This window comes from Sprattus sprattus (assembly GCF_963457725.1).
Source record: "Sprattus sprattus genome assembly, chromosome: 13".
Lineage (NCBI taxonomy): Eukaryota > Metazoa > Chordata > Actinopteri > Clupeiformes > Clupeidae > Sprattus > Sprattus sprattus.
This window is the reverse complement of record NC_137911.1, coordinates 15,510,629-15,538,128: the sequence shown is the minus strand read 5'-3', so window position 1 is coordinate 15,538,128 and position 27,500 is coordinate 15,510,629. Positions and strand designations below refer to the sequence as shown.

At 48.1% G+C, this 27,500-nt stretch overlaps 1 protein-coding gene across 3 annotated transcripts in view; it reads right to left on the bottom strand.

The window, feature by feature from the left end:
- qkia (QKI, KH domain containing, RNA binding a) overlaps positions 1-23,862 on the bottom strand; it is a gene marked incomplete at its 3' end in the record, with an annotated part of 81,781 nt that extends 57,919 nt beyond the window's left edge. For all 3 annotated transcript variants that reach the window (XM_080849773.1, XM_080849775.1, XM_080849774.1), the window contains exons 1-2: positions 23,466-23,862; positions 341-483 (exon numbers count right to left, since the gene is read on the bottom strand). In XM_080849773.1, the coding sequence (XP_080705899.1) occupies positions 341-483; positions 23,466-23,610 (288 nt within the window). In that variant the 5' untranslated portion in view covers positions 23,611-23,862. The remainder of the gene's footprint in view (positions 1-340; positions 484-23,465) is intronic.
- Between the last annotated feature and the right edge of the window lie 3,638 nt (positions 23,863-27,500).

The window sequence follows — 27,500 nt, the reverse complement described above, 5'->3', positions numbered from 1 at the left end:
CGCACGCACGCACACCGCGATGCATTGATATGCTTTGAAACTCAATGTCGAGAGTTCAAGGTTGCCTGCGTATGGGCTGCCTCATCAAGAAGCAAGTGCAGCAGTATGGCGGGTGGGATCAGATCCCATCTGTCTGAATGCTTAAGTGTGTGTCTATATGGTCTGATGTGTTTGTGATTATCCAGTTGGGTATGTGAGTGCTCTGATTACTCATTCATAAGGCTGTGTTTGCATGTGACAACAAGCACATGAGAGCCAGAGTAAGTCTGTGTGTGTGTGTGTGTGTGTGTGTGTGTGTGTGTGTGTGTGTGTGTGTGTGTGTGTGTCCATAGTTACTTACGTCGGGGTATTCTTTGACGGGCACAAATAGCTTCTCCTGCAGGTGGACGATGGGGCCCATAGCATCTGGCAGCTCCAGCGGGTGCTTGTCAGTCATCCCGTTGACTGTGTCGTTATACATGTCCTTACGCACTCTGTTGATCTCTGCCAGAGAGAGAGAGGGAGAAACACAGGGTTAGAGGTGGTGTCAGGGAGAGAGAGAGAGAGACAGGAGAACGCATTTTAAAAGACACACTGGCTGTAGAGAGGGAGAAATGGGGGAACTTGAAAAACCAAGTGCAGGCTTGCGTGTCATTCAAGAGCTAGACCTGTGTGTGTGTGTGGAGATCAGATGCTCCTGTACAACTGTAACTTAAATAGTCCCTTTGAGCAACAGGAGCAGTCGGAGAGAACAGGGCTAGTGTGTGTGTGTGTGTGTGTGTGTATGGGGGGGAAGGGGGTCTTGAGGTGAGCTACACTTCACCTTTGATCAGCCTGTCAGCCACACACACACACACACACACACACACACACACACACACACACACACACACACACACAAACCTAGAACACTGTGTGCAGTCATGTTAGACACGTTCGCTACCCTCCAGACACAGACAAAAACAGCAGTACTTACTCACGATAAATACACAGCACCATTTAAAGCCTGCATTCTCTCTCCCTCGCGCTCTCACACACACGAGACAAGGGCCAATTCATTCACAAGCCTGAGCTCAAATAAGTGCTCACGACTGCAGCCAAAACACCATTAAGCACAGGATGTCCACTCATTGGTCTAATTCACTAACACACACACACACCTATCAAAGTCCACCCACTCAACCCATCGAGTGTCTGATTTTTGGACTATTTAGACATGCATGATCGCCCTGACACAGACCCACACCCGAACAGCCTCATGTGGGAGGACTAGTGCTCACCAGCATGTGTGTCTAGTTGTCTGAGGGAACTCTATCTGCGGACTGGGGGCCAAGTCAACAGCTGCCAGTGACATTTAAACGCTCTCCTATCACCCCACACGTCATCCATGACTTCAAGCCACGCACAGGGGTGACCCCTAAACACACCACAAATATAGAATGGGGCTTAGGCAAGAGCCAGGGTGGTGGAGGAGAAGGGGTGTGGGTGTGTGCGCACATGTGTGTGTATAAGTGTTTCAAATGAATGGTGACTAAAAGGGGTGAGGACAGTCTTTTGAGTCACAAGTGGTCAACAGGTCTGAATCACCACACACAGTCAGCCTGTTCCCATCCTAGATGATTCAAAAGATTCCGAAACATTAGTTGCTAGCAGCCAAGACGACGCATCCAAACTGGACAGGATCCATACTTTGCCTGTCCTAAAACACAGTGACACAGAACATGAACCAGGAAACTTAGCCTAGCATAGCACAACTCCCCACACACAGAGAGGATCAGCTTCAGTGCTGCTCTACTGGCTTCTGGTGATGTTGGCCACGATACTGACCCTCAGGTTAGGTCAATATGGACAATTCTAGAACACAGGATTTCACCAAGGAGAAGCCATGGGGGGGATGCACCGGTTTTATTGTGACATAAGGTTAAGTTCCTGTATCCACGGCAGTCAAAAAGCCCCAAAATGGGTCATTCTTGTTCCATTCACATCCAAAATGGGCCTGCTAATGACTATGGTTAGTTAGCTGTAGTTTCTTTAACCATGGGGCTAGTGAGCTTTTTTTTATTATTATTATTTGGTTAATTTATTAGTTCCAGTGACATTGGTGTTACATGTATTTTATGAATGTTCCCTGTCATACCAAGTAAAGCTGCTGTTTTGTGTGTGTGTGTGTGTGTGTGTTCTCAGTTCTGCGCCCTCTTTAGCAGGAGGCTATTCGGGCAGTGAGGCTTCATCACTTTCCTCCAACCCCATCTCCCCTTTTTGAAGATCCCCAAAAGAGTCGATCCATCTCTTCTCGCTCTCTTCCTTCCCCTCTTTTCACTTTCCACCCCCTCCTTCTTCCTTTTCATCTCTTACTCCCTTTCTCTATTTTCTTCTCACCTCCTCCTTCGCCCCTCTCTCCCTCCTCTCCTCCCTCATCCAGACTCAGCGACGTGAGCTGGAAAATGTCACATTAGCATAAGGAGGCTAGGCCGAGCCCTCAGCATCTGACGGCCTCTCACTCCGCTCCTAACTCTACTTCTGCCTTTCTCTCCCTGTCTCTCTCTCCCCCTCCTTTTATCCATCTGTAGCCTGCTCACCTAAAATTACTAGAAATGATTAGGAAACTTTTAAATAACTTTAAATGGTTTAAATGGCAGAGTGCCATTTGCATGAAATGACGGCTAGTTATGAACTGAACTTTAAATGATAAAAGGAAACACAAGAAATCCTTAGGGGGCCTGTGCATCTTTGCCCCCAAATCCATACATTTAAAATAGCTAGGTAATCTGGCATGACTCCGCTCACATTTTACACATTTGATAGAGGTTTGCATTGACATAAAGACATAAACACATCAACAGGTTTTAAATGTGAAGGTCGGTTTAAACTCCATCTACCCCCCACAGATGAAATCGTTTGTGACTACCTGTGCGCCACAATCTGGAGTTAAATAGAGGGCCGCATTAGAGAATGGAGGGAAAAAACAGCTAAGCGTAAAGTGAAAAAAGAGGGAGAGAAAGAACAAAGATGACAAATTTACTTCTGTGACAGAAGGCCAACCAGAACAGAAGAAGGCCTACAGGACTATAATGCAGAGCTGTGTCACACACGCACGCACACACACGCACACACACACACACACACACAGCAACGATGGATGTGAACATCATCTGCACAGAGGAGGGAATTCGCCGGCGAGTCAAGGGCACAGTGAGGGAGTTAGTTAGCGTGTGCGTGCATGCGTGTGTGTGTGTGTGTGTGCGTGTGTGTGTGTGTGTGCGTGTTTGCGTTTACAGAGGTCAACGTGGAGGTGAAACACCCTTCGCTCGATCTGACTGAGGACATTAGGCTCCTGACTCAGCACTCTCCTGACACACACACACACACACACACACACACACACACACACACACACACACACGGTCTCTAGAGGATAGGGCAGTTATTGATATAAATGTTTGTGTGCAGTGGGCGCCAGAGGCTGCAGGACTGAGAGGAAGAGAAGTGTGTTTAGGATGCTGGGCCTGGTTAAGGCTGCACTAATGAACACCACTGAACACACATCATGATCACTCACTTACAGACAGACAGAGGAGGAGAGAAGAAAGGAGAGAGGGAGGGAGAAAGAAGAGGACAAAAAGCAAAATGAAGGAAGAGAGAGAGAGAGAGAAAGAAAGGGATAGAGACAGAGGAGGTGAGAAGAAAGGAGAGAGGGAGGAGGACAAAAAGCAAGATGAAGAAAGAGAGAGAAAGATAAAGAAACATAGGGGTAGAGAGAAAGAAAGAAAAGAAGAGAGTAAAAAGTGAAAGACTGAGACCGTGTGAATGTAACTTGCATAGAGTGCACAGGACTGAGGAGAGGAAGAGAAAGTGGGGTGTTCAGATATGAAGTGTGAGTGTGTGACTGGGACAGGAAGATGAAGAAAGACACAGAGCTAAATGAATGCAGAAGTCACCAGGCAACAGGGAAAAGCATGGATGCCAGAGCAGGCTGCTCCATCTTTCGCTCCATACTAATCTCCACTCCCCTGGCCTCCAGTCCTGCCCATCTCCACTCCCCTGGCCTCCAGTCCTGCCCATCTCCTCCAAACAAACTTGCCCTCTCTGAAATGATCACAGCAGAGGTAGAGGAGAGGTGGCTTAGGTCCACACCACCACCACCACCACCACCACCTGCATATCCACATCACATCAGACAGCGGTCTACCTCAGTGGTGTGTGTGTATCAGCCTCATCACCACACATGATAAGACAACCACAGGTGAAGAGAGAGGAAATAAATGAGTGGAGGGGGGGAGAGAGAGAGAGAGAGAGAGAGAGAGAGAGAGAGAGAGAGAGAGAGAGAGAGAATCAAATATATCAAAAGAAGACAGGGCAATGAAAGGAACATCTGCTATCGTTTAACAGATGGAAAGTGTGTTTTAAGACTTAGAATGACATCACCTGGCAACGGTCATCAGATGCGATTTAGACTGCCACGTCTTGAGAAGAGCACAGAGAAAAGAAGCCTAATGCGTGTCGCTTATGGCAACCAATGCTTCCTCTCAAGTTCTCTAGCAGTGAGCTTGGATGAGCTAAGAATAACGAGGAGACACACACACACACACACACACACACACACACACACACACACACACACACACACACACACACACACACACACACACACACACACACGGGGGGCCAGTTAGTGTTACTCGGGAGCGTAATTCATACAGAATGGGAATTCTGGCATCCCATCAGCAGAAGATGTGGGGGCGACACACACACACACACACACACACGGGTCTCAGGGTCCCCACTCACACAGGTGATGGGGCCATATTTGAAGTGTGTAATCTAGTCTCTGACTGTACATTTGACTAAAGGTTGGACTGAATGCGTGGAGAGGAGATCTTTTATTTATCAAAGGGGGAGGGAGAGGGGGACAAAAAAGTAACTGCAAAGATCTAAGGCCAGGGATGAGAGCAGAGAAGCTGAAGAGAAGAAAAAGAGGACAAAGGGATTTAAGAGGAGAGGAAAGGAAAGGAGAGGAGAGATCTCACAGAGCAGGAGAGGGGGAGAGGAAGAGGAGGAGGAGCATCATGCTGAGATGAAGGCATTCTCACCTCCTCAGGACTCGCCACCTCCTCAGGAGACTGAGAGCAGCAAGCTGCCTGACAACAAATGAGTGGTGTGTGTGTGTGTATGTATGTATGTATGTGCTTGTGTGTGAGCAAGAGCGCAAGAGGGTGGTAGAGTTTTCGAGTGGGGAAAAGAACAACTCTGTGTGTGTGTGTGTGTGTGTGTGATCCCCAAAAGCAGTGGGAAGGGTGGCATGAGAAGCACAGTCAAGGAAATGTTTCCCTTTGCACTACAGCTGGTGCTCCTCTGTGTGTGTGTGTGTGTGTGTGTAAGAGAGAGAGTTCCTTCATTAAAGCCGTGGTAAACTTGAACTGATTAATGAGATTAGACGATCCTCTGGCTGCCACCTGAACAGGGAGAGCCTGAGGGCCAATCAAGCACTCACACACACACACACACACACACAATCACACACAAGATTTCTGGCCATGCTCCTTTTCTGAGGTTCTCCCTCTCTTTCCTGTTCCTTGTTTTTCTTCATCTTTTATTCCTTCCTCTCTAGATCTCCTTTCTGCCCTTCTTTTTCCCCCTCTCTCTTTGCTTTGTCTCTTGGCCCTTTTGCGCCTTCTTTAATGTCGGATTTTAAGCATTACGGAACGATTGAGACATCAACTGTAGCAGAGAGAGAGAGAGAGAGACAGAGAGAGAGAGAGAGAGAGAGAGAGAGACAGAGAAAGAGATGAAGACAGTGAATGAAAGAAAAAGCAGATCGAGATGAACAGAGTAAGAAAGAGGGTGAGAGAGATGAAACACACTAGTGCCGGTGTTAGAGATGAGACCGCTGCTAGGTACACACTTCACCACTCTAAAGCAGTGCACTTTAGTCCTATATGAGTGTGGCGTGTGTGTGTGTGTGTGTGTGTGTGTGTGTGTGTGTGTGTGTGTGTGTGTGTGTGTGTGTGTGTGCGTGCGCGTGTGTGTGTGTGTGCGTGTGTGTGTGTGTGTGTGAGCACAGCAGGCAATAGGATTTGGCTTTTAATGTCTAGCTCCTTTATTCAGCACAGAGTAGACTACTTCAGCCGTGCGCACACACAGACACACACACACACACACAGACAGACACACACACACACACACACACAAGAACTGAGAGAATTTTTATGAGGAGGGGGGAAAAGGAATAAAGATACAGAAGAGTCACGATAGAGCTGTGCAATGTGTGTGCGTTTTTACACCTTATCAGGAACACACAGCTGGGTTTTCATTTTAAATCCCCCCTTTTCCCTTCTCGGAGTGTGTGTTTATGTGCATGCAAGTGCGTGAATGAGACACACAAGCGCACACGTGTGTGTGTGTGTGTGTGTGTGTGTGTGTGTGTGTGTGTGTGTGTGATGTTAGCATGCTTCCAGACACATACACAGTTTTTAACGCCTTTCCAGTTTTGCCTGCTAAAACGAATGGCTGCTGCTGCTGCATCAGCTTAAGCTAATGCTAACAGCCTGAAATTCCTGTGTCTTGTATCCCAGCCATCAGCGTGCCTCAAACAGCAGCGTGGGTGAGGACTACAAGGGGACATCTCTCCCCCAGGACAGTGGGGGGGGTTTCCCTCTATCCCCCATCCCTCCCTCCTGCCAGAGCGGAGCCCCTGAAGACCAGATGAGATCTGGAGGGGTGGGGTCAAGTGAGGTTGCGGTGCCAAGCTGGAGCAGGGTGAGTGGGCACAGATGGCCCAGGTGGCAGAAATGCAGAGTGGACCTAAATGCTTGGGCTCTCTCTCTCACACACACACACACACACACACACACACACACACACACACACACACACACAAACAAACACACACTTTTAAATGCACACCAACCAGCAGAAGAAGCTGGCTGCTTGCCCTGTTCTGCATCGACACTACAGCTGAAGCTCACTGATGTGTGTGAGTGAGAGAAGGTAGGGAGAGCGGGTGAGTGTGTGTGTGTGTGTGTGTGCGCAAGTCTTTTAATGTCTTCGTTTGCGTGTATATGTGTGTACATGGGTGTTTGGGAATTACTGACAGCCCCACTCACAACGTAATTCTCTGCAGCACATACAAATGTGAGAGTGAATGAGAGGAGTGATGCAGCACTTCCTGTACTTTGTGTGTGTGCAAGTGTGTATGAATGTGTGTGTGTGGGGGGATGTCGGAGATTTACGCTGTGGTACTCTGAAACTGTGGCAGAAAAATTCCACTACACACAGTGTACCTGAGGCCAGGTGCGAAGACTAACAAAGGGAGTAACAAAGACCATGATTCCTGTCTCACACACACACACACACACACACACACACACACACACACACACACACACAGCATTCCTTCCACCCCCTACACAGCCTGCAGGGGAAAAAGAGGGTGATCTCCCTCATGCATGCGCACAAACACGCGCCTTCCGTCACTTAGAATGCATCTAACGTCTTTCTGCTTTGGTCAGTATTTCATGCCAACCCTAACTCTAACCAACGCAACCTTTCAAACACAACCACTAACTCACACCACCCACTATAATGGAAGACAGAAGTTTTGACCGCTTTCATTTAATTTTTTTTTTTCAGAAACAGAGGATGTAAAAATAAAGAAGTTCTCCATGAGACAGACAGACAGGCGGTGGGCCCAGGAGACAGTGCTGTTTACAGCCGGAGCTCCAGCGAAGAGACACGGGCCAGGGCACGCATAAAGCCCCGGGCCCCGCCGAGGTAAACAACTCACAGGCTAACGCACCGGAGCCCTGCCCTTCCACCTCCGGCCCACTGGAAGAGTCTCTCTGGACATCAAAACGGCATTACGTTACCCCGCTCTCTCAAACTCAAACACACACACACACACACACACACACACTCCGCAGGGTAGAGCAGACTGACAGGATGGACTGATGGTTTCAGAGGGAATAGCTGAGGCGATTATTAATATCTGCATGTGTGTGTGTGTGTGTGTGTGTGTGTGTGTGTGTGTGTTGAGCGTTCCCTTCGACTGGGGCACTGAACGGCGAGTGCCAAATGCGATGTGGCTGCATGCGGCCGCTGGCACGGGTGCCCAGTCTGTGGCGGGCATGACAGCTCCAACAGGATGTGTCAGAGCCAGTTAGAATGGCAGGCAGAACCAAACACACACATCTTCAGACAGCCGCTAACAAACACAAACTCACAGCTATTAAAATAAATCACCACACACACACGGCTTAAACAGATGTAGTGGGATATTGCCCTCTCTAGCACATTCCCCACGGAGACTAGAGTCTCTGCTCGGAGTCCTCAAAGACAAGATGGCAAGATGGCGCTGGACAGAACTTGTTCTGAGGGGCTGGTTGTGTGCAGTGGACACAAGTAGTTCCCACACAGCCAGCCACAGCAGCACACCTGATCACCCACTCACGTCATACACCAGCAGATCCATCTAGCAGAGTTGGGTGTTCATGTACCGGAGCCCCTCGGACCAGCTCACCTACTGAGCATATGGGAGAGTGTGTGTGTGTGTGAAAAAATTCTTCCATGCAACACTGTGGGTTATCAGAAAAAGGCCATTTTCATGCGCTGTGTTTGACATGGCCATGCCAATGAAGCATGTCTGAAGTTGAAGAAAGCTGCTTAAAGCCTGAAGCCATTAACCCTCATCTCCCCTATATGCTGCCTATGCCTTCCCTACTGGGCCTCTCTCCATAACACCCCCACCACCCCCAGCAGAGAGCTCGACAGGACATCCCTGACCAGGATCTGAAGATCTGCAGATCTGCTTCAGAGTTCACTGCCTGTGGGAGAGCTGCTCACCCCTCCCCTCCCTGTTCTCTCTTCTCTGTAGTGCCATTAACTCAGACTAAATTTAGACAAAGGGAGGGAGGCAGGGAGGGAGGGTGAGTTTGTGTGTGTGTGTGTGTGTGTGTGTGTGCTTGGGGGAGTGAGTGTCTGTATCTGTGTGCGTCTGTATCTGTGTGCGCCTGTTTTAGTGTGTGTGTGTGTGTGTGTGTGTGTGTGTGTGACTGTGATGATGCAGGGCTGGTGGATGGAGGGGGATGCCAGCGGGGGGCAGAAACAGGCTCAATGAGGCGTGGGAGTGCCCGTTTCAGGGCGCGCTGGGGGTGAGTGGGGTGGGGGTGGCACAACGCTGGGCACTAATGGCCTCCTCTTAACGCAGGCGCGGTGGGCATCATTATTGACACACACATAGAATTGTAGATCCAAATCACACACATGATCATTCATATACACACACACACACACACACACACACACACACACACACACACACACAAAATGAGGGAAGCTTCAGCAGGAGGGCACTCTAGAGGGGGCAAAAGCACGCCCATGGGCAAAATGATGCCACCTCACGCTGCACACTCACAGTACCACCCATTGTCGGAGAAAATGAATTACGTCACAGCCTACACGGGAGCCAACCACACACATGGGGATCAATTACACACAGGAGCCAAGCATACGCAAGCCATATTATCAGCTCTGTGACCTTATCTGTGCAATAAACACTCATAAAATGACAATACAAACTGCTTCCGACAGAGATCAGACCAAGGCCGTCTGGAACCGACAAGATGCCTCTACTTGCCCCAACATATCTGGGAATCTCCTTCCTGAGGGACACTCCCAATGCAGCGGAGACACACACACACACACACACACACACACACTGGGTATGCCCTGCCCGAGGGTAGAGAGTAATAATAGCATGAACAGCCACTTCAGAAGGATGTTCTTCTGTAATATCCACCCACACACAAACACACTCGTTTCGCACAGGAGGACTTCTTTATACACCACCTGCACTAGTGTTTGGCTCTGGAGTGCGGCTGCTGCACTGAGACTGATTAGGACACACATTAGTGCCTCTGCTCGGAGTGGTGAGATGATATCGCTATACCAGTGTGCGCACAGATGCACACGCACACACACACACACCTGAGCAACAAGAAGCCTCTTTGAAACAAAGGATGAGAGAAGTATAGAGGAGAGGGTGGAGTGGCTGAGAGGAAGACCAGGATGCAAAGGCCAGGATGTTTGGCTGGAAACACACACACACACACACACACACACACACACACACACACACACACACACAGGGGCCAGAAAGGGAAGCAGGCCAGCACATTGTTTTCTCAGGCCACCATGAACAATCTCCTCAGATGTCCTCTGAAAGATGGGGGGTAGAGAGTTTCCTGTGAATGTGTGTGTGTGTGTGTGTGTGTGTTTGAGAGTGTGTGGGAGAGCGCTAGGGGAGACTTCATCCCCTTCATCTCGGTCAACAGCAGTTCAGGCCCTAAGGAGCCTGTGGCGATGGGTTTCCGTGGAGACCTGAATGACCGACAGATAGTCATCTCTTTCCCTCCGTCCCTTTTACACAAGTGGACTACTCCACCTCTGCCTGTCGCTCTCACACAAACACACACAGAGACACACACAGAGACACACACAGAGACACACACAAAGTAAGCAACCCACATGCAGAGCAACAAAGAGAGGAAGAGTGTAGCAATCAGAGAAAGAGCGGAAGGAAGTGAGTGTGTCCATGTGCCGGGGAAAGATAGCTTCAAGCCTGCTTCCTGTTCCTGTCCCTCTGTCACACAAACACACACACACACACATCCTGCACCCCATCCCACCATGGATACAGCCTTGCCACTAGCCTAGCAGTGTCCAGATGTCACACACTGTTCATCACATCACAGAAGCTTGACAGAAAGAGAAGAAAATAGAAGGAGTGGGAGTAAGACAAAGAGAGAGAGAGGAATAGAAAAGGAGCTAGGGCAGAGAGAGTGTGTGTGTGTGCGTGTCTCTCTGAGACAGGGGAAGGAAGTGATGGAGAGAGAGAGAGAGAAAGATGGAGGAAAATCTATCATCCACTCCCTCGTCCTTCAGTGCGACTGGAAGGTCTATTGTGCAGTGGCAGAAGTCGCTGCGCTCACAAAAGCAGGCCGTCATTGGAGGACTCTCCTGAGCAACGGCAGGCTTGCTTAACGATCGGATGCTGTCAATAGCCATCGGAGCACAGGAGGAGGAGGAGACGATTTGATCTGAGACTAGAGGCCCTACTGCCACACACACAGTCAGAGAGAGAGAGAGAGAGAGAGAGAGAGAGAGAGAGAGAGAGAGAGAGAGAGAGAGAAAGAGAAAGAGAAAGAGAGAGGGAGAGGGGAGAGGGGAGAGGGGAGAGGGAGAGAGAAGCATATTCCACACTGTGCATGTTTGCGTGTGTGTTCCTGCATTCCATTGTTCTTTTGTCTTTTTCGTTTTAATCTCCGCATCGCTCTCTGGCTCTCGGTGTGTGAGCTGTGTGGAGTGAGGGACGGGGGAACAGGACGGCATTCCTGGGGCCTCAATTAGCAGGAAACCAGGCCAGCGCACTGACAGGGACCATTTACACGGCCTCCTGTGTGTGTGTGTGTGTGTGTGTGTGTGTGTGTGTGTGTGTGTGTGTGTGTGTGTGTGTTAATCCCAGGGCTACTATTGTGCCATGATGAGTGAAGCCTTGGGCTGGGGAAATGACAGGGCTGTGTGTGCGTGTGTGTGCGCGTGTGTGTGTGTGTGAGAGAGAATGACAGGCCAGCAAGCCAGGGCTCAGTGCGTGGGAATGATGTATCAGCGTAATAACACACAGGGACACAACGTGCCGGCACACGTCCACGACACATACAGCTAAACGTTAACACCAAAGTGCACCTACAAAAAACACACACACACACACACACACACACACACAGGTACCTATTCCAGACATGATTGTAGACCTGATAAGAGAACTGGCTCTGATGTCTAGGAAAAGGAGGTTTTTGAAGTGGGTTATTACAACATCAGAGTCCTTGTGAGCAAAGAGGCTGTTGCGTCACACACATGCACAAACAAACACACACCCTGTGATCAGCTAAAAACAGGGGCGATGCCTGAGCACGTGTGTTTACAGTACGTAACAGGAGGCCTGATGACAGTCAAAACTCAAAAAATAACTAGGGGAGACATCACACACACACACACACACACACACACACACACACACACACACACACACACACACACACACACACACACACACACACACACAGGTTAGGTTACTCTAAAAACACTCTAGTGGGGACTTGGTTCCCACAACATCCTCCTCCATTGCTGTCTGTCTGAGTGTGTGTGTGTGTGTGTGTGTGTGTGTGTACAGGCGGGAGACGTGAGCGATTCCATAAACACACTCGTTCTGCAGACAATGCAGGGACACAGCAGAAGTGGGTCAGGGTGCCGTGGCATCATAACAAAACACATGGGAGCCGCCGATAGTGTGTGTGTGTGTGTGTGTGTCTGTCTGTGTGTGTGAGTGTGTGTCGACTGAATGTGCACTTCAAGGAGATTCATGTTTGCAAAGGATTAGACATGAAATGGATGGAGACACAAGAGATGAAGAAAGAGAGAGTGGGATGCTGAGAAACAGAGAGTGTTTGTAGGAGGGGAGAGAGAGAGAGAGGGAGGGAGGGAGAGGGAGAGGGAGAGAGAGAGGGAGGGAGGGAGAGAGAGAGCATGAAGGACAGGGTGAGCTAGTGGGGGGGGGGGGGGGGGGAGAGAGAGATACAGAGAGAGAAGAATGGGGAGAGCAAAAGAAAGAGAGAGAAGGAGATAAAGGGAGGGTTATTCCTTGGTGGCAGGATGGTGACCCAGGGCTAATGTGTAGAGACAGGCGGCGTTGCAGGCCTTTAGTGTCACCACTGGTCTCTGATGAAAGAGAGGAAATGGAGCCCTCAGGCTGAATTAGAGAGGAAGCAGGGGAGTGAGGGAGAGAGAGAGAGCGAGAGGGGGGGCATGGACATTTGGAGACGCAAACGACGGAGAGTGAGTGAGTGAGTGAGAAAGCGACAGCAAGAGCGTGAGTGTGTGTGTGTTCGTGTGGGGCGGGGGCGAGAGAGCTGGCCAATGTTGACGAGGACTGTGCGTGCAAACCAGTGACAACTCTAGAGGGCAGAGGACAGAATAGGAACTCAGAGAATTGCGAGCACTTCATGTGTTTCAGCCATGACAGCTGTCATCCAGTCACGCAGGAGGGGACAGAGACACAGAGAGAGAGAGAGAGAGCAAGCGAGTGTTGACACCTCCATTTTCCTTTACCTTCACTCCAATATGTATGACTGTAAACCCCCCTTGTCATTACTGCACACTTGCTAACAGAAATGTATTTTAAAAACAAATATAGGGTGCAACAGGCTGGTCTGTATCAATCAGAACAACCTGGAAGATAGCATCCTACCCCTGAACTGAAAGTGTAGGAATATTCTAGAATATTCTGGAGGGTATTGGAACCCAGAGAGCAGAGAACAGTGAATGCCTGAGAGTTGCAGAGAAGCAGGAGGAGGAAGGACATAGAAGTGGAGGCAGGCGCCAAGGCAGCGCAGCTAGTAGCAGTTCTGTGGTGAAATATCTGTGTGTGTGTGTGTGTGTGTGAGAGAGAGAGAAAGAGCTAGCTCAGACTCATTGAGAGTGTCAGGTGCTCAATAACCATCAGTGCGAAGGGAAGCTGCGTGTCTCCTTCACTACAAAGGAGTGACGGCTTCTACCTTTCCTCAGTGAGAGAGGAGACCCACTGCAGCGGGAAATAAGACCCAGATTATTACGCTCATCATTGCTCCCAGTTCCGCAGGCAAGCAGAAAAATGCTTGGCCTTCAGTTAATTGCAATTCATGCTTATAAAGCAATGAATCTCAGACAGAGAAAGCGAGTAAGGAAGTGTTTTTGGGGCACGTGCTGCGCAGAGCACCAGCTGTGTGGGTGTCTGGTGGTTGTCAAATGACCGTGAGGGGGTGATAACCCAGATGTGAGGTCACTAGGAGGGGGGCACGGGGGCTCACCTGGATGGGACAGCTGGCTGCCACTCCCCTCATCTAACCATGGTAAGTGACGGTCTGTCGTGTCTAATTTGTGCCTGCCCAGACACACACACACACACAAACACGCACGCGCACGCACACACACACACACACACACACACTTATCTTATCTTATCTTGAGGCCATAAAAAGCAGCTCTTAATCTTTGTGGCCTGATGGCGTTATCTTCTCGGTTGGGTCTCCTGCACTCTGTCTCTCTCACTCACTCACAGCGCTGCAGCAGAGAAGCAGCCCTGTCTGGGAATGAGTGAGCTGACCCCTAATTACACACACAGGGGCCCATTGTGCAGCGTGTGTGTGTGTGTGTGTGTGTGTGTGTGTGTGTGTGTACACGCTTGTGTTGCCCTGATTGCTGCTTGTGTGATGACCTCATTCAGCACTCATGTGATTTTGTTTTACTCCGCCTTTCCCCCACCCTATCCCACTCCCTCTCTGGCCCCTCCCCCACCCCCTCCAGCTTTCAGTACATACAATCAATCACTTTCCCCCGCACCACTAACACACTAAAACACTGACCTCTTCTCTCACACACACACACACACACACACACACACACTTAGCGATTACCCCACATTGCTCTGGTGGCCTCCTTCACTGCACTGTTTGTTTTTGTGATTAAGGATGTCAGTGACTTTTGCCTGCCTTAATTAAAAGTCAAGGAAACAAATCGAAAAACAAAAGGCTAAACAAACCAAACAAAACTATATCTTTATAAAAGAAATAAAAACTAAAATAAAAAACCCTCATATCCACCACCTGGAGAGTAGTCCAACATTCCTGGGGAGTGAAAAGTGTCGGCTGTGTCTAACACACACCTGTCGCGTCCGTCCCACACCTGTCGCGTCCAACAAGCTGGAAGTAAGATCAGCTTTCCTCACTATGTGATCAGTCAGATTTCCCTGTTAGAGGGCCTGGACGCTCAGACCGCAACAGGTGACAGGAAAGGCAAATGAGACGCAAATCAAATCCACCTTGGTTAAATCACTGTACTGCAACACACTGCATGTGTACGTGTGTGTGTGCGCACACACACACACACACAGTCAGACACACACAAACACACACACCACAAATCTGTGGTTTGGTTTGTTTTGTTATTGATGTGGTTGCTTGCCATACCAGATTCACAACATCCTTTTTGCGTGTGCACGTGGAACTAAAAAGAAAACAAAGCAGTTAAAACTAAAAAATCATGTCCCTGCCAAGAAGAGTTTACAGTCTCGCACAAGGTTCATGCTCTCTTTTCACAAACACACACAGAGCATTCTGTGTGTTTGCCTAAAATGGGGTGCTGTGCTCTCCCCCCCTCCCTCCCCAAGGGAGTTGGACTGGAGGGGTTAGCACTGGCTGGCTTGGTCCTGATGAGACACTGCACGCTTAACACAAACAAATCACACAAGCCTCTCTCCAGACAGGCAGATTATTCAGCCCTGATTTATAACACCCCAGGCCTGGATGAAGAGAACGCAAGGATGGGTCTACAGAAAAGAATAAGGGGCCAGAAAAAGAACTGAACATAAGGTTGGCTATGTGTGTGTGTGTGTATTTGTACACACTTGGCAAACGCACTAACAATGTCTGTCTTTCCTGTAACAGTTCTTTGTTTCCATCTGAAAAGCATGGGAAAGTGTGTGAGCGAGGCCAAGATTACAGTGATTATTGGACGCTTCAGCATCTTGTCGATAAACCAACATGTGAGAGACAGGCCAACTCAGATCTTCAACTAGGGACACACACACACACACACACACACACACACACACACACACACACACACACACACACACACACACACACACACACACACACACACACACACACACACACACACACCTCAATGAGGCAATGACTTACTTTAGGACAGTCGGCCTTCAGGCCAAAAGGAGGGGGAGAGAGAGTGAGCGAGAAAGAGGGAGGGCTGAGAGAAACAGTAAGAGGAGAGAGGGAGACAGAAAGAAGACGGACGGGATCCAAAACAGCAGAGAAAGACACACACCCTGTCCAGCCCCAATAAGCCAGAGAAAGAGAGAGCGTGGTGGCGCTGGACTTTTCAAGAGAAGCTAGTGCCGTGCTACTGGAGAAGAGGGAGGAGTGCACCACAAGCTGGCAGCAACAAGCACATCGGCCTGCCACAACCTCCCAAACACACACACACACACACACACACACACACACACACACACACACACACACACACACACTCACAACTCATTGTATTTGGCTGTAACCATCGTGATTTTCTATTCACCTAATGAGTCATGCTTTCCTTGTTACTTTTCTCCATTTCTTTCTTGTTCTCTTTGTACTACTTTATTTCTATTTTGCGGTTATTGACATTTCCAGCGGCGCTTACTCAGGCCTGGGCGATGCTGCACATATCACAGTCACGTTACAAAAGCTGAGAAAGCGAGGGAGAAAGAAAGAGATGTGTGAAAAGGGTGAAGAGGGGAGGAGGTCTGCATGAACAACTATTCCAGGCAGTCGAGGAATGTGAAAAGGGTGAGGCCCTGTTTCACTTTGTGGTGAGAGGGCGGGCGGGCTGGTGTGTGTGTGTGTGTGTGTCTTGTTTGGAGAGAGGGGATGAATAAACATGGTCTGAGACGGGCTCCTCCCTCCCCCTCCCTCCTCTCTGGTTAGTCAAAGGAAACTCCCGAGACAAGCACACCTCAGTGACGAATCACAAAGCCCCATCAAGGCACAGGAGAAGGGAGGGCCGTTAAACAACACTCAACAAACCCCCGTTTGTTCTCACCCAGAACTCCCACCACAGCTGAGGACAAGGGTGGAGAACCTTCCGGTTCTGGCGGCCTGGGACTTCCTGTGTTTGGGGAATGAACAGTGACTGGTTGGAGTTTTTTGAGGGGGGGGGGCACACGTATTCCAAAGCCCCTGTGTGTGTGTGGGGGCGTGTGAGAGAGAGAGCGAGGGACTTGACCACAGTGGCAACCCTACACTAAAAATAATAACATTCCTGCACTCCCTTTTAACCAACACCAAAAACATAACCAGCACTCCGAAAAGCAGGGAGTGGTGACATTTCAGACGGATTGGGTAGTACTCTCTTTTTCAGAGCCAGAGGGAGAAAGAACCTCCATTATGAATTTTTCTTCCAGTTGAGGATGGCTAATGTGTCCGTGTCTGAATCACCCGGGTGGTCAGAGACACAAGGAGGAGGGAAGGGGGGTGGGGGGTGACAGGCAGTTGGGTCCTTTGGCAGCTCGGGCAGAGATAAGGACGCCCCAGTAGCGCTCAGGACCCCTGATAAGAGCAAGGCCTGACGGGAGGACCCGACGCAGGACGACTTTATCAGTCCTGCAGCACAGGGGCCTACAGACCAGGCACCGGGCGAAGAACCAGACTTACACAAACACACACACACACACAAATGTGCAGGCATCAGATAGCAGTCTGTGGCAGAGAGCGAGAACGGAAAGGAGGGAGGGAGGGTTGAGAGCGAGAAACAAAAAGAGGGAGCTAGAAAAAGAGAAGCGCCCAGCCCAGGGAGGTGACTTGTCCCTGCACTCACCCTGTCAGCCTCCTCTTGTCATCTCATTTATTACTCCTGCAGCTGGGTCCACTGGAGGGAGAGAGCCACAATACTGCTTTATACCAGGGGCCAGCGCAGACGAATAACCATAGTACTTATACCAGGGGCCAGCACAGACACCGAACCACAATACTGCTTTATACCAAGGGGCCAGCATAGACCCATAACCACAATACTGCTTTATACCAGGGGCCAGCACAGATGCATAGCACATCAGTGAAACAGATAGAGAAGCATGACACTGCATATGCAGGGTGCAGCACAAGGCTTGCTTCTCTGGGCAGATTAGTCAACGGCCTGGGCTGAATCTGCTTGCTGTCTGTTGGTCTATAATCTCAGGTCTGATCAGGAGCAGACTTGTTTAGCGTAAACAAGATCCGATGGCACGGCTGTGTTTAAGGAGCATATACACTGCAGCCTTGTGGGAACACATCCCAGCCAGGGCCTCTCCGTGGCTTTATGGGGAATCCATAGCTTGTATGCAATTAAAGCAGACAAGCATTTAGGACAGAGGTGATATTGTGCATGGACAAACATTTATACTCTTTTGTTCGGTTCACCATTATCACTATGTCTTTTCAGTCATTATTTCCAAGCAGCCCAGCTGTGAGAGGAAATACAAGGTCTAAATAACTGTGAAATATGCATTTTTTTAGCCTTGGCTAAGTACTCTGCTATATGTGACACTGGCAATAACAAAAGTGTTTTTACATGTATGTTAGTACATTTTCTGATGAAATTTAAAATATGGTGACATTAAAATTAAATAATGAAATACAACTGTCAAGGTATGGCTGCAAAGGTCTGCCGGTGACTCCCCATACAGCCCCTCACATCTCCACAGGAACACTCAGGTCACCAGAACCCTCATCTCACATTTGTGATCAAAGACGACCACACCATGAACCGACAGGATAAGATGGTAGATGATAAGATAGGTTTAGCTTTCATTTGTTGTGCAACCCAGGTCTGAACAGAGCCCGGAGAAAGAACCCCTATCCACTAAAGAAACTATTCACAACAGAGACAGTGCCGCTCTATGTGGCGCAGAGGAAAAAAGCCGCAGCACTGGTTCTAACACAAGGACAAGAACCGAAGCACTGGTTCTAACACAAGGACAAGAACCACAATGCCAATTACTCGGCACAAACCAGCAACCAATGGCCCATCTTGGTTAGTGAATTATCCCCTCATAAGGAGCATCTGGGTAGGGGGAAGCATGGCCTGGGGTGGTGTCTGAGTGAACACTGCTAGCCTTCGAGCAGCGCTCCGTCTCGTTGGACTTTAATCTGATAACATGGTGAAGGTTGACGCGGGTCTGGTCCTGTGAAATGGGGGTGGGACACCGTTGAGCAGGAAATGAAATGGCACACAGACAATGGCCAAAAAAAAGTGGGGAAGGGGGGTTTGTGACTTTTTTTTACTGTCTAATCTTTATGAACCTAACGGCTGTGCTTACAAGAGCAGGAGATGTAGGAGGTAGGCAACCAGACTGGAGAGAGAGAGAGACACACACACACACACACACACACACACACAAATATACCATCACACATAAGAAACAACCCGGCTGATTGCTTTAATCTGACAAACCATAATCCAATTCTGAACAATCTTTAATCTTTCCTGCAGGAAAATGGGCTCAGGTCTTTAGAAACTGACAGACCTACTAAATGGAAAAGCCACTGTGCCCGGTCAGGCTGTGGCAGATTCAAACAAACAGTGTGCTGTGTGTTTAAAATGCACCAAATGAAGTGCCTCACTGCTGGTTGAGTACAGACTGTTTGTTTGGACGTGTGTGGGGCTGTGTGTGTGTGTGTGTGTGTGTCGTTCCCTGTAAAGCTGATGTCACATGAAAACAACAGAGGCTGGTTCTTAGCTGACAGGCAGTGTTTAAGGTGTGATGCTTTGTCATCTAGGAAGGATGTGTGACACACACACACACACACACACACACACCTGTCGGTTGTACAGTTGACTATGAGAGGACGCATGTACAGACTAACAGCCTTTCCTAGCTCTTAGTGTTCCTAGCATTTGATATTGATGTTGCAAAACACTGGGGTGCATCAATGCATTCATCTAAAAAGCAGTAAGACAGCTTAAAACAGTTGGGTTTAAAGAAATCAACAAACAGTCTAGGGGGCAAAAGCTGATGTTTTTCTAGCACGCACATCCTAGTGGGCTTTAAAGTCAGATAAATTCAGTACTGGCCACACTTTACGGAAAGCCTTCTGGGTGCGTTTATGAAAATGAATCACAATGGTGTTAAACTAGCCACGCAACTGTAGTCTCCAGTTTATTTTGTTTTAGTATGTTAATCACATAAGGTGTTTGGATAGCCAGACCACATATCTGTGTGGGGGGCTGTATTGAATCACACAGCATCATATCATGGCATATTCTGTGATAAGGGCATGGAATTGTTGCTTTAACAATGGAATTGTGTGGTGCCATTGCAAAGTCTGAGATTGAAACCCCTCTTGTCTACCAGCAGCTCAGCAAAATAACCTTGGGTGGCTCTATGTCCTCAAAAAACAGTCCTCTCCCTGTCGCTTTTACACACACACACACACACACACACACACATACACACAGCAGGTCTAAATCCAGGCGAGCTTGGGGGGGTTGAGGGGGCAAAGGGGTTAAAGCAGAGGGTGTCAATTTTCCTTCGCCATGGAAACAGCTGCACACACATGCAAGAATTTGAAGAGGGAGGTGTGTGTGTGTGTGTGTGTAGATGTGTGCGCAAGTGCATGTGCAGCTGTCAGGACAGCTTGGAAAATCAAAATGCATCTAGACCTCAGACCTCTCTGTCTGAATGTTATCAGTTAGGCTAACCAGAGACTGTGTGTGTGTGTGTGTGTGTGTGTGTGTGTGTGTGTGTGTGTGTGTGTGTGTGTGTGTGTGTGTGTATTGGAGCCAATTTCTGCCTTCCAAACATGCTCAAGAGTAACAGCAGCACCCTGCTGGTTACAACATTTTGCGGTCACCTTGTATTAGGGAGGGGGCCATTGGAGGAGATCTATATTAGGAGAGAAGCCCCTGGACGCCCTGACCAACTGCACTGATCCAGGCCTCCACTGACCACTTTAATGTCTCCCCCTCTACCCCCCTCCTCTCTCTCACACACACACACACACACACACACACACACACTGAGGAGAACAGCTGATGTGTGCTTTCCTATTACGGTCAATCAGTGTACAAATGAATCTGCTCACAATAGCAACAGTGTCTGACTCACAAGCATCCTTCACCATAACCAAATTACTATGCAAATGCTCCACACGCAGCCAGTCAGTCGCTGTGATTGACCAACTGTTCCTCTACAGCAGAGGCTCCTACAGTGTGGGGAGCAGAGTTAGAGGTGGAAAAAAACTCTGAACAACCAACTACTGGTCAGATCAAGTATGGCAGTGCTCTTACAGCATGTGGTGATGAGTTTATAGCCTACTTTGCGTCAGGGGGTCCTACTGTTTAGATATCTAACTTTAGCTAATTATAAACATAATGGACATGCACCAAACATGAACCGATCCAAAGAATTGCATGTGATAAGTCATAAAACTGTGTTTGATTGGGCCAGATTTGATCCATTTTAAACAAGAGCTCTGGTCAAATAAAAAATATTAAACTGAAACAATATTTATGTTTCACTGGTGGAGCTAATGACACTGGAAAGGTTTAATTGTTCAAGTGTAGGAACCATGCTAAAGAAAAGCTATGCGACAGCTGTTGGACATCTGTTTTTCATCATTAACAGTTGAACTTATTGATTAAATTAAATAGATACCGTTCGCTGTTCAAATGTAGAAACAATGTTTGAGGACAGATATGCAACAGCTGATGGGCATCATAGGCTAATATTTTTTTATCAATATCAATCTTTGCACCATGCTGTTGGGAGAGGGAGGCGAGATTTGTCTCATTGTCATGCCGTGAAAAGTTTGGCAACCACGGTTTAACAGGATGCCAGAGCAAAGAAAACATTGAGCTCAAATCCTACTGGGACGAACAGAGTAAAAATATAACCTACGAAAAGAATCGAAGTCGGTTAAAGTCCCGTGTAAGGGAATAGTTAGGGGCAACAAAGAGGAGGTCTAAGCCGTTGCCGTGACTTTGAGCAGTATGGCTTAAGATCCGACAGCTGCGTGTGAAATGTCTTGGGCAGCTGCGGAAAGGGCCCCGCTCAGAGCCGGCTCTGAGACTTCGCACCCCAAATCAGAAAAACAAGCACACCGGAAGGGCCATTACCACGGGCGGCCACAGCAACAATACTCGCTGGCTATCAAACGCATTTCTGTGCGCTGGGGGCTTTTCGTGGCTCCATAAAGGACCTAGTGCCCATTTTCTCACCAGAAGGAATAGAAAGAGGCTTCTGTGGGCTAGCTCTTTACTGTCCCCATGAACCGTCAGAAGTTGGAAAAAACGTTCAGCATAGACACACTTGTTTAGACAGCGGGTACATATTTTATGTTTTTATCATCGCAGATTTGTATAATAAAACCCAGGGCCGCCACAAGCCGAGCGGAATACAAGTTAACAATTAAATATCGCTGACATGCCGTGCCCTCTGCAATCACTGCGAGACATGAATGGCCTCGCCGGCCAAAGAAGCATCCCCCAATTCCTGTGCTGTCGCTGGGGAATCTGTACGGTTACATCGCCCAGGAACGCTGGCAATCAAGTCTTATCCACACATTCTGATGTTATCGGGGGGAGGACCGGTGCGTGTGAGACAGTAGTGACAACATTCCAATGACTTCAGCTCAGACAGCAGAACAGCATCGGGGGAAAAGTGGCGCTCTCTAGCGTCACCCATTCAATTACAGCAAGCATGTTCGACCACTATCTTGCTCGCGATATAAATAGCAATACGCCACTATGTCGGGAACAGTTTTCACTACCATCAAAGACAACAGGTTTAGTTGGGTCAAAACCGGTCTATCAGGAGTTGTTTCGCTGTTTTTGTCCATTTTTAACAGGTAAATACCCAGACAGTGTCGTACCGCAGCAACACATCACTTGGCTATCGATACACCTTCTCCGTAGACCACACTGATAGACATTACAGTCAGCTACCTAATATTGCAAAAACATTCATGGTTGGCCACAACAAAGATGGACAACATTCCCCTGCTCGGTCAGCTGGTGTTAGGCAATTCCTATGGCCATTGTTACCAAGACCCTGGAGCGAAACTAACCATACCAAGACCACATTCCAACGCACGAGGACTTGCCTTTGCGTTACCAGCTAAAACAATCTCTGTTGTTTAAACGAGTCCGGCACCATGAACAAAAAGCCATGTACAATAGTTGTGGATATCCAGACAACGTCGATGAGTAAGATTCGACTATTCTGCTCATTTCTGATCGAAAGCTTGCATTTCTCCGCTGGTCCACGGCTATGGCCATCAAGTTTGTTTGTTTTAACCTGAACATTTGACCAAGTAAACGGGTTACCGTTACGGTCAGATAACGTTAGACGGTGTATACATTCCCCACAAAAGACAGCTGATTTAATTAGCCCGATCAAAGAAATCTGTGACAAAACAGTGATAACCCGTGTTGATTTGGATATTCTGAAACCAGCAGTGGAACAACTGGCTCATTGTGGCTAACGTTGCAGCTAAGTTAACGTTAGCTGGCTAATTTAGCTAGTCCCGAAACCCCTGATTGAAAAGAAAACTTTTCCTTTATTCTTGGTCATGGCCGCAATATGTCTTACACATTCAACACTTAGCTCCCAAGCTGTTTGAAAACGAGACACATTCCAACAACCATACCAACAAACTATATCACTTTACTGTATCAGGATTTACACTTTTTGAAGTTGTGAGAGTTAAAGTTGAGCTAACCGTGTGATTCTGCTCTGTACCAAGCTAGTTGAGCTAGCCTACCGTGCATGCATGCCTATGGTGTTCTATGCAGCAAGCGTGCACCCTTCAAGCCCTGGTCACGTTCCCCCAACTCTCCACAGCACCATTTCAGATTTTTACCTTCATCAAGAAGCCGTTCGAGGTGTGTAAAGATACCGCACAGGTTGGGCAAACTCGTCATGAGCTTCTTCTCGTTCAGTAACTGCATCAAATAGTCGGGACTCGGCCTCGGTCTCTCCTTCACTTCGATCTCCCCGACCATCATCTTTGCGTCGCGAATGCAAACACACAATCCTTATTTATGAAAAGAAAAAAATGGAAAAGAAAAAAACTTGCGGATAAAATCCCTCGTTCCCCCCCACGTTTCGGTCGCTGTAGTTTGACGACTCTCTCGATAAATCGTGATATTAGTTGTTGTTGTTGTTTGAGCGGAGAGAAAAAATAACCACTATCTCCTCCCAAAGAGTCGCTTGTCGTTCAGTCGCCGTCCTCTACTCCTCAATGCGCGCACAGGGACGTTCACTACCACCACTGTCTGCGAAAGCGAGTATCCACCAAATAGGTCCGACCCCCTGGGCGCTGATTGGCTACAAGCGTTTTGAAGGAGCAGATGATATCACCAATGACAGCAATATGTTGAACCATGGGGGCGTTAAAGTGCCAATGGGTACCGTTGATAAAAATGATCTACAAGGACTGTGACCAATTGAAGGACACTCTGCGAGTTGTAGTTAACGACATGAAACAATGCTCCACAGAATCGAATTTTGTTGTAGTGCCGCGGAGGATCTAACTGCAATTTCTCGATTTCAGTTGTAACGGTGACACAAGTGACCTTCGATTACTCTACACAAGCTTCATTGTGTACATCAATCGATCGAACCATGACACATCTTTGACATTTTTTTCTTGTTGAAGAATGCACTTGAAGTGTGAGGTATTTTCGTTTACAAATAACCAACACATAACACAGAAGAACCCGTATACTTTGAAGAGCTCACTGTCAACACATTTATGAATGTACTGACTTATTGTCTTAATACATTTTACAATTATTATTAACGTTATGATAGAAGTAATAACACATCTTTAACTATAATTTACAATCAAACAGAACTTCAGAAGTAGCCTACCTGTAAACACATTTAAGACAAATTCATGTTTTAAATGAACATTTCTGCCTTTTTCTCTCCAAATTTGAAAGAAGTTTACAATCTTGATACCATCTACTGGAGAGTATCTAAGAGAGGTTAGTAACTCTGTTTTTTTTTTTGTCAGACAGTTTCCCCTTTCCTTCATAGATAACCCCATGGCAGCGTCACCATGTCTCAGAGCGACTGACAGGCTGAGAGCAGACGGTCACTCTCACAGAGGAGATATACAAAGAAAGCCCTTCAGCAACAAATTACATCGATATAAAAAAATTGTAGCCTACTACACCTATCAGGTCAGGTTGAGACTAGATGAAAAGCAAAGAGAAAGGCAGCTATGATAGTGGCTGACAGTTGGGCATTGTGCATATTTAACACCAGATTAGTATGCTAACTAAGGAGAACGCTGGTGACATAAGATGACAAAATAACAAGAGAGTCACACCAATATCAGCACTACAGAGAAAAGCAGCAGTGAAAGAATAAGCAGAGATATACATCTATGCATCAGTTGGTATCTATACGCATATGATGGTAGGATTATTATGGAATGGAATATCACCCTCTTCAACACCTCTCCTATAGATTCATTTAAAGGTTGCTCAGATAAATCGTGTATCAAAAACGTTGCCATACGTCATAGTGCCTTGACTTTGTAAGAACCATTTAGGTATCACAGAATACAGAGCAAAGCGTCTTGGAAATGAGGAACATTTAATTCCCAGATATGCTTCTCCACCTTCTTACTGTGAGTACAAGCAATGACAAAAAAAGGAATCTCAGATTTCAGGCATCAAACAATATATTTTAAAGCTTTTCTACGGAGCAAAGTTCTGTCAGCATGCATGGCAATTTGGAGAGGGGGAGTTCACAGCCACTTCTACACATACATACACATTCCTGTGCCTCTTTCAATCTATTTGTGTATATGTCTGTGTGTGTGTGTGTGTGTGAGAAGCATGCCAGTGTTTGAGAGAGATACTAATTCCCTTCCCAGTCCCACCCCTGTATTTGGCTCCTTTCTAATAACACACGTTCCATTTCACAATTAATCCAATTAAGAAGTGCTTAAGATAATACATACACATTCATTTAGCTTCTTTTGAAGCAGGGGACATGAGAGAATTGGAAAGGAACCTTGAGACGCACAAAGCCCTGGGGACTAGAGGCTATGGAGGAGAAATCTACAATGCATTCTCATGTCAGTGCCACTAGCATATGCTGGTTGTGTAGTGGTATTGTTTGGCTGCGATAACCGAGCAGAGAGCCTCTCTTTTCTTGCGTGCGTTCTCTCTCTCGCTCTCTCGCTCTCTCTCTTTCTCTCTTTCTCTCTTCCTCTCCCCCCCCCTTCTGTCTCTTTGATAGTTTTGAGTAGGTAGGCTCCAAGGCTCTGATTAAAAACTTGTGCACACACACACACACCACACACACACTCACGCACATACACACACACACACACACTCACAACACACACACACACACACACACACACACACACACACACACACACACACACACACACACACACACACAGACACACAGACACACAGACACACAAGCACACGCACACACACAGACAAACACTCATAACAAAGGAATGTAACAAAAGAGCACTTTGCCTCTTCTCTCTCCCTCTCCTGCAGTGGGATGGCAGGGGTGTGTGAATCTGGGTCACCTCCACAGGCGCGTGGGAGACCCACAGAGTGAGAGGGGGAAAGATTTGGGGAGGCTGGTAGGGGTGCGCAACGCTCTCTCACACCGCATGGCCTGGCCGGCCACTCAGCGCTCCTGAGATTAAACTCTCGGGGTTAGGCGAGGTACGGGGCTGGGGAGGTGGGTAAGGCGTAGGGGAAGGTGGCGGCTGGTGGTTTAGGTGATTTCCTGGTTTCCAGAGAGCGCAGGCTTGAGGAGGTGTAAGGTCCCAGCAGTCCATCCAGTGCCCCCCATTGCACCTCCCTTCCTTTACCTCTCCTCCCTTTCCTCCCTTCTTCCTTCTCAAGGAGATGTGGATTAGGGTCCTAATCCAGTAAGCAGGGTGGTGACAGACATCACATGATGGATGCGGCTCTCCCCGCCCAGGCCACTGCTGAGAGAACCCTAATAAAAAAAAACACTGCCCAATACATGCACACACACACACACACACACACACACACACACACACGTCGCCACTGCCCTGTGCTTTAGCTGTCCGCAGGGGCAAAGGCCCCTTTGTTCCACCGGGTTAAGGCCTGGGTGAGGATTACACACACGCCACACACCTGTTTTTTTTCCTCTAGCCAGCATTCTTCCTCTCTCTTTATCTGGCTCTGCTGTTGGCCCCACACTGAAGGTGGAACACTGACACGAGAAGTGACGACTGACACACTCTTGCCATCATGGCTCCACGATGAAGCACCAAAATAACCCTGAAGGGGCCCCCCTCTGATGTTGGAACGCTCCAACACACACGCTGATAACAGGCCAAAAGTGTGTGTGTATGTGTGTGAGTGTGGGTGAGAGAGCAAGTGTGCGTGTGTCTGTGTGTTCATGTGTGTGTGTGTTATAGATAGAGAGATAGAGGGTGTGTGTGTGTGTGTGTGTTTCTCTGCCTGTGTGTGTGTGTGTGTGGCTGTGTGTGTGTGTGTGTGTGTGTGTGTTGGAGGAGTCTGAAGGCTGCCAAGGTTGGGGGTCACCTTGCCACTTGGTCCAGGCTGCTTGTGCACCCCGAGTTTGGAATGGGAGGCATGGCTGCTGAGGCGGACAGGGACAGCTGCAGATCACTCTCATGGAAACACTTAGAGATTAGCAACATCCACAACGTAGACATGACATGGTTTACACCGACCCAACACAAGGTCAATGTCTGAGTGTGTGTATGTGTGTTTATTGTGTGTGTGTAAGTCTGTTTGTTGTGTGTGTGTGTGTGTGTGTGTGTGTGTAAGTATGTGTTTAGAGGGTGGATAGAGGACGAACATTTAAAGCTCTCTCCTTGTTTGGTAGCAGTACATAGCAATACAGAGGG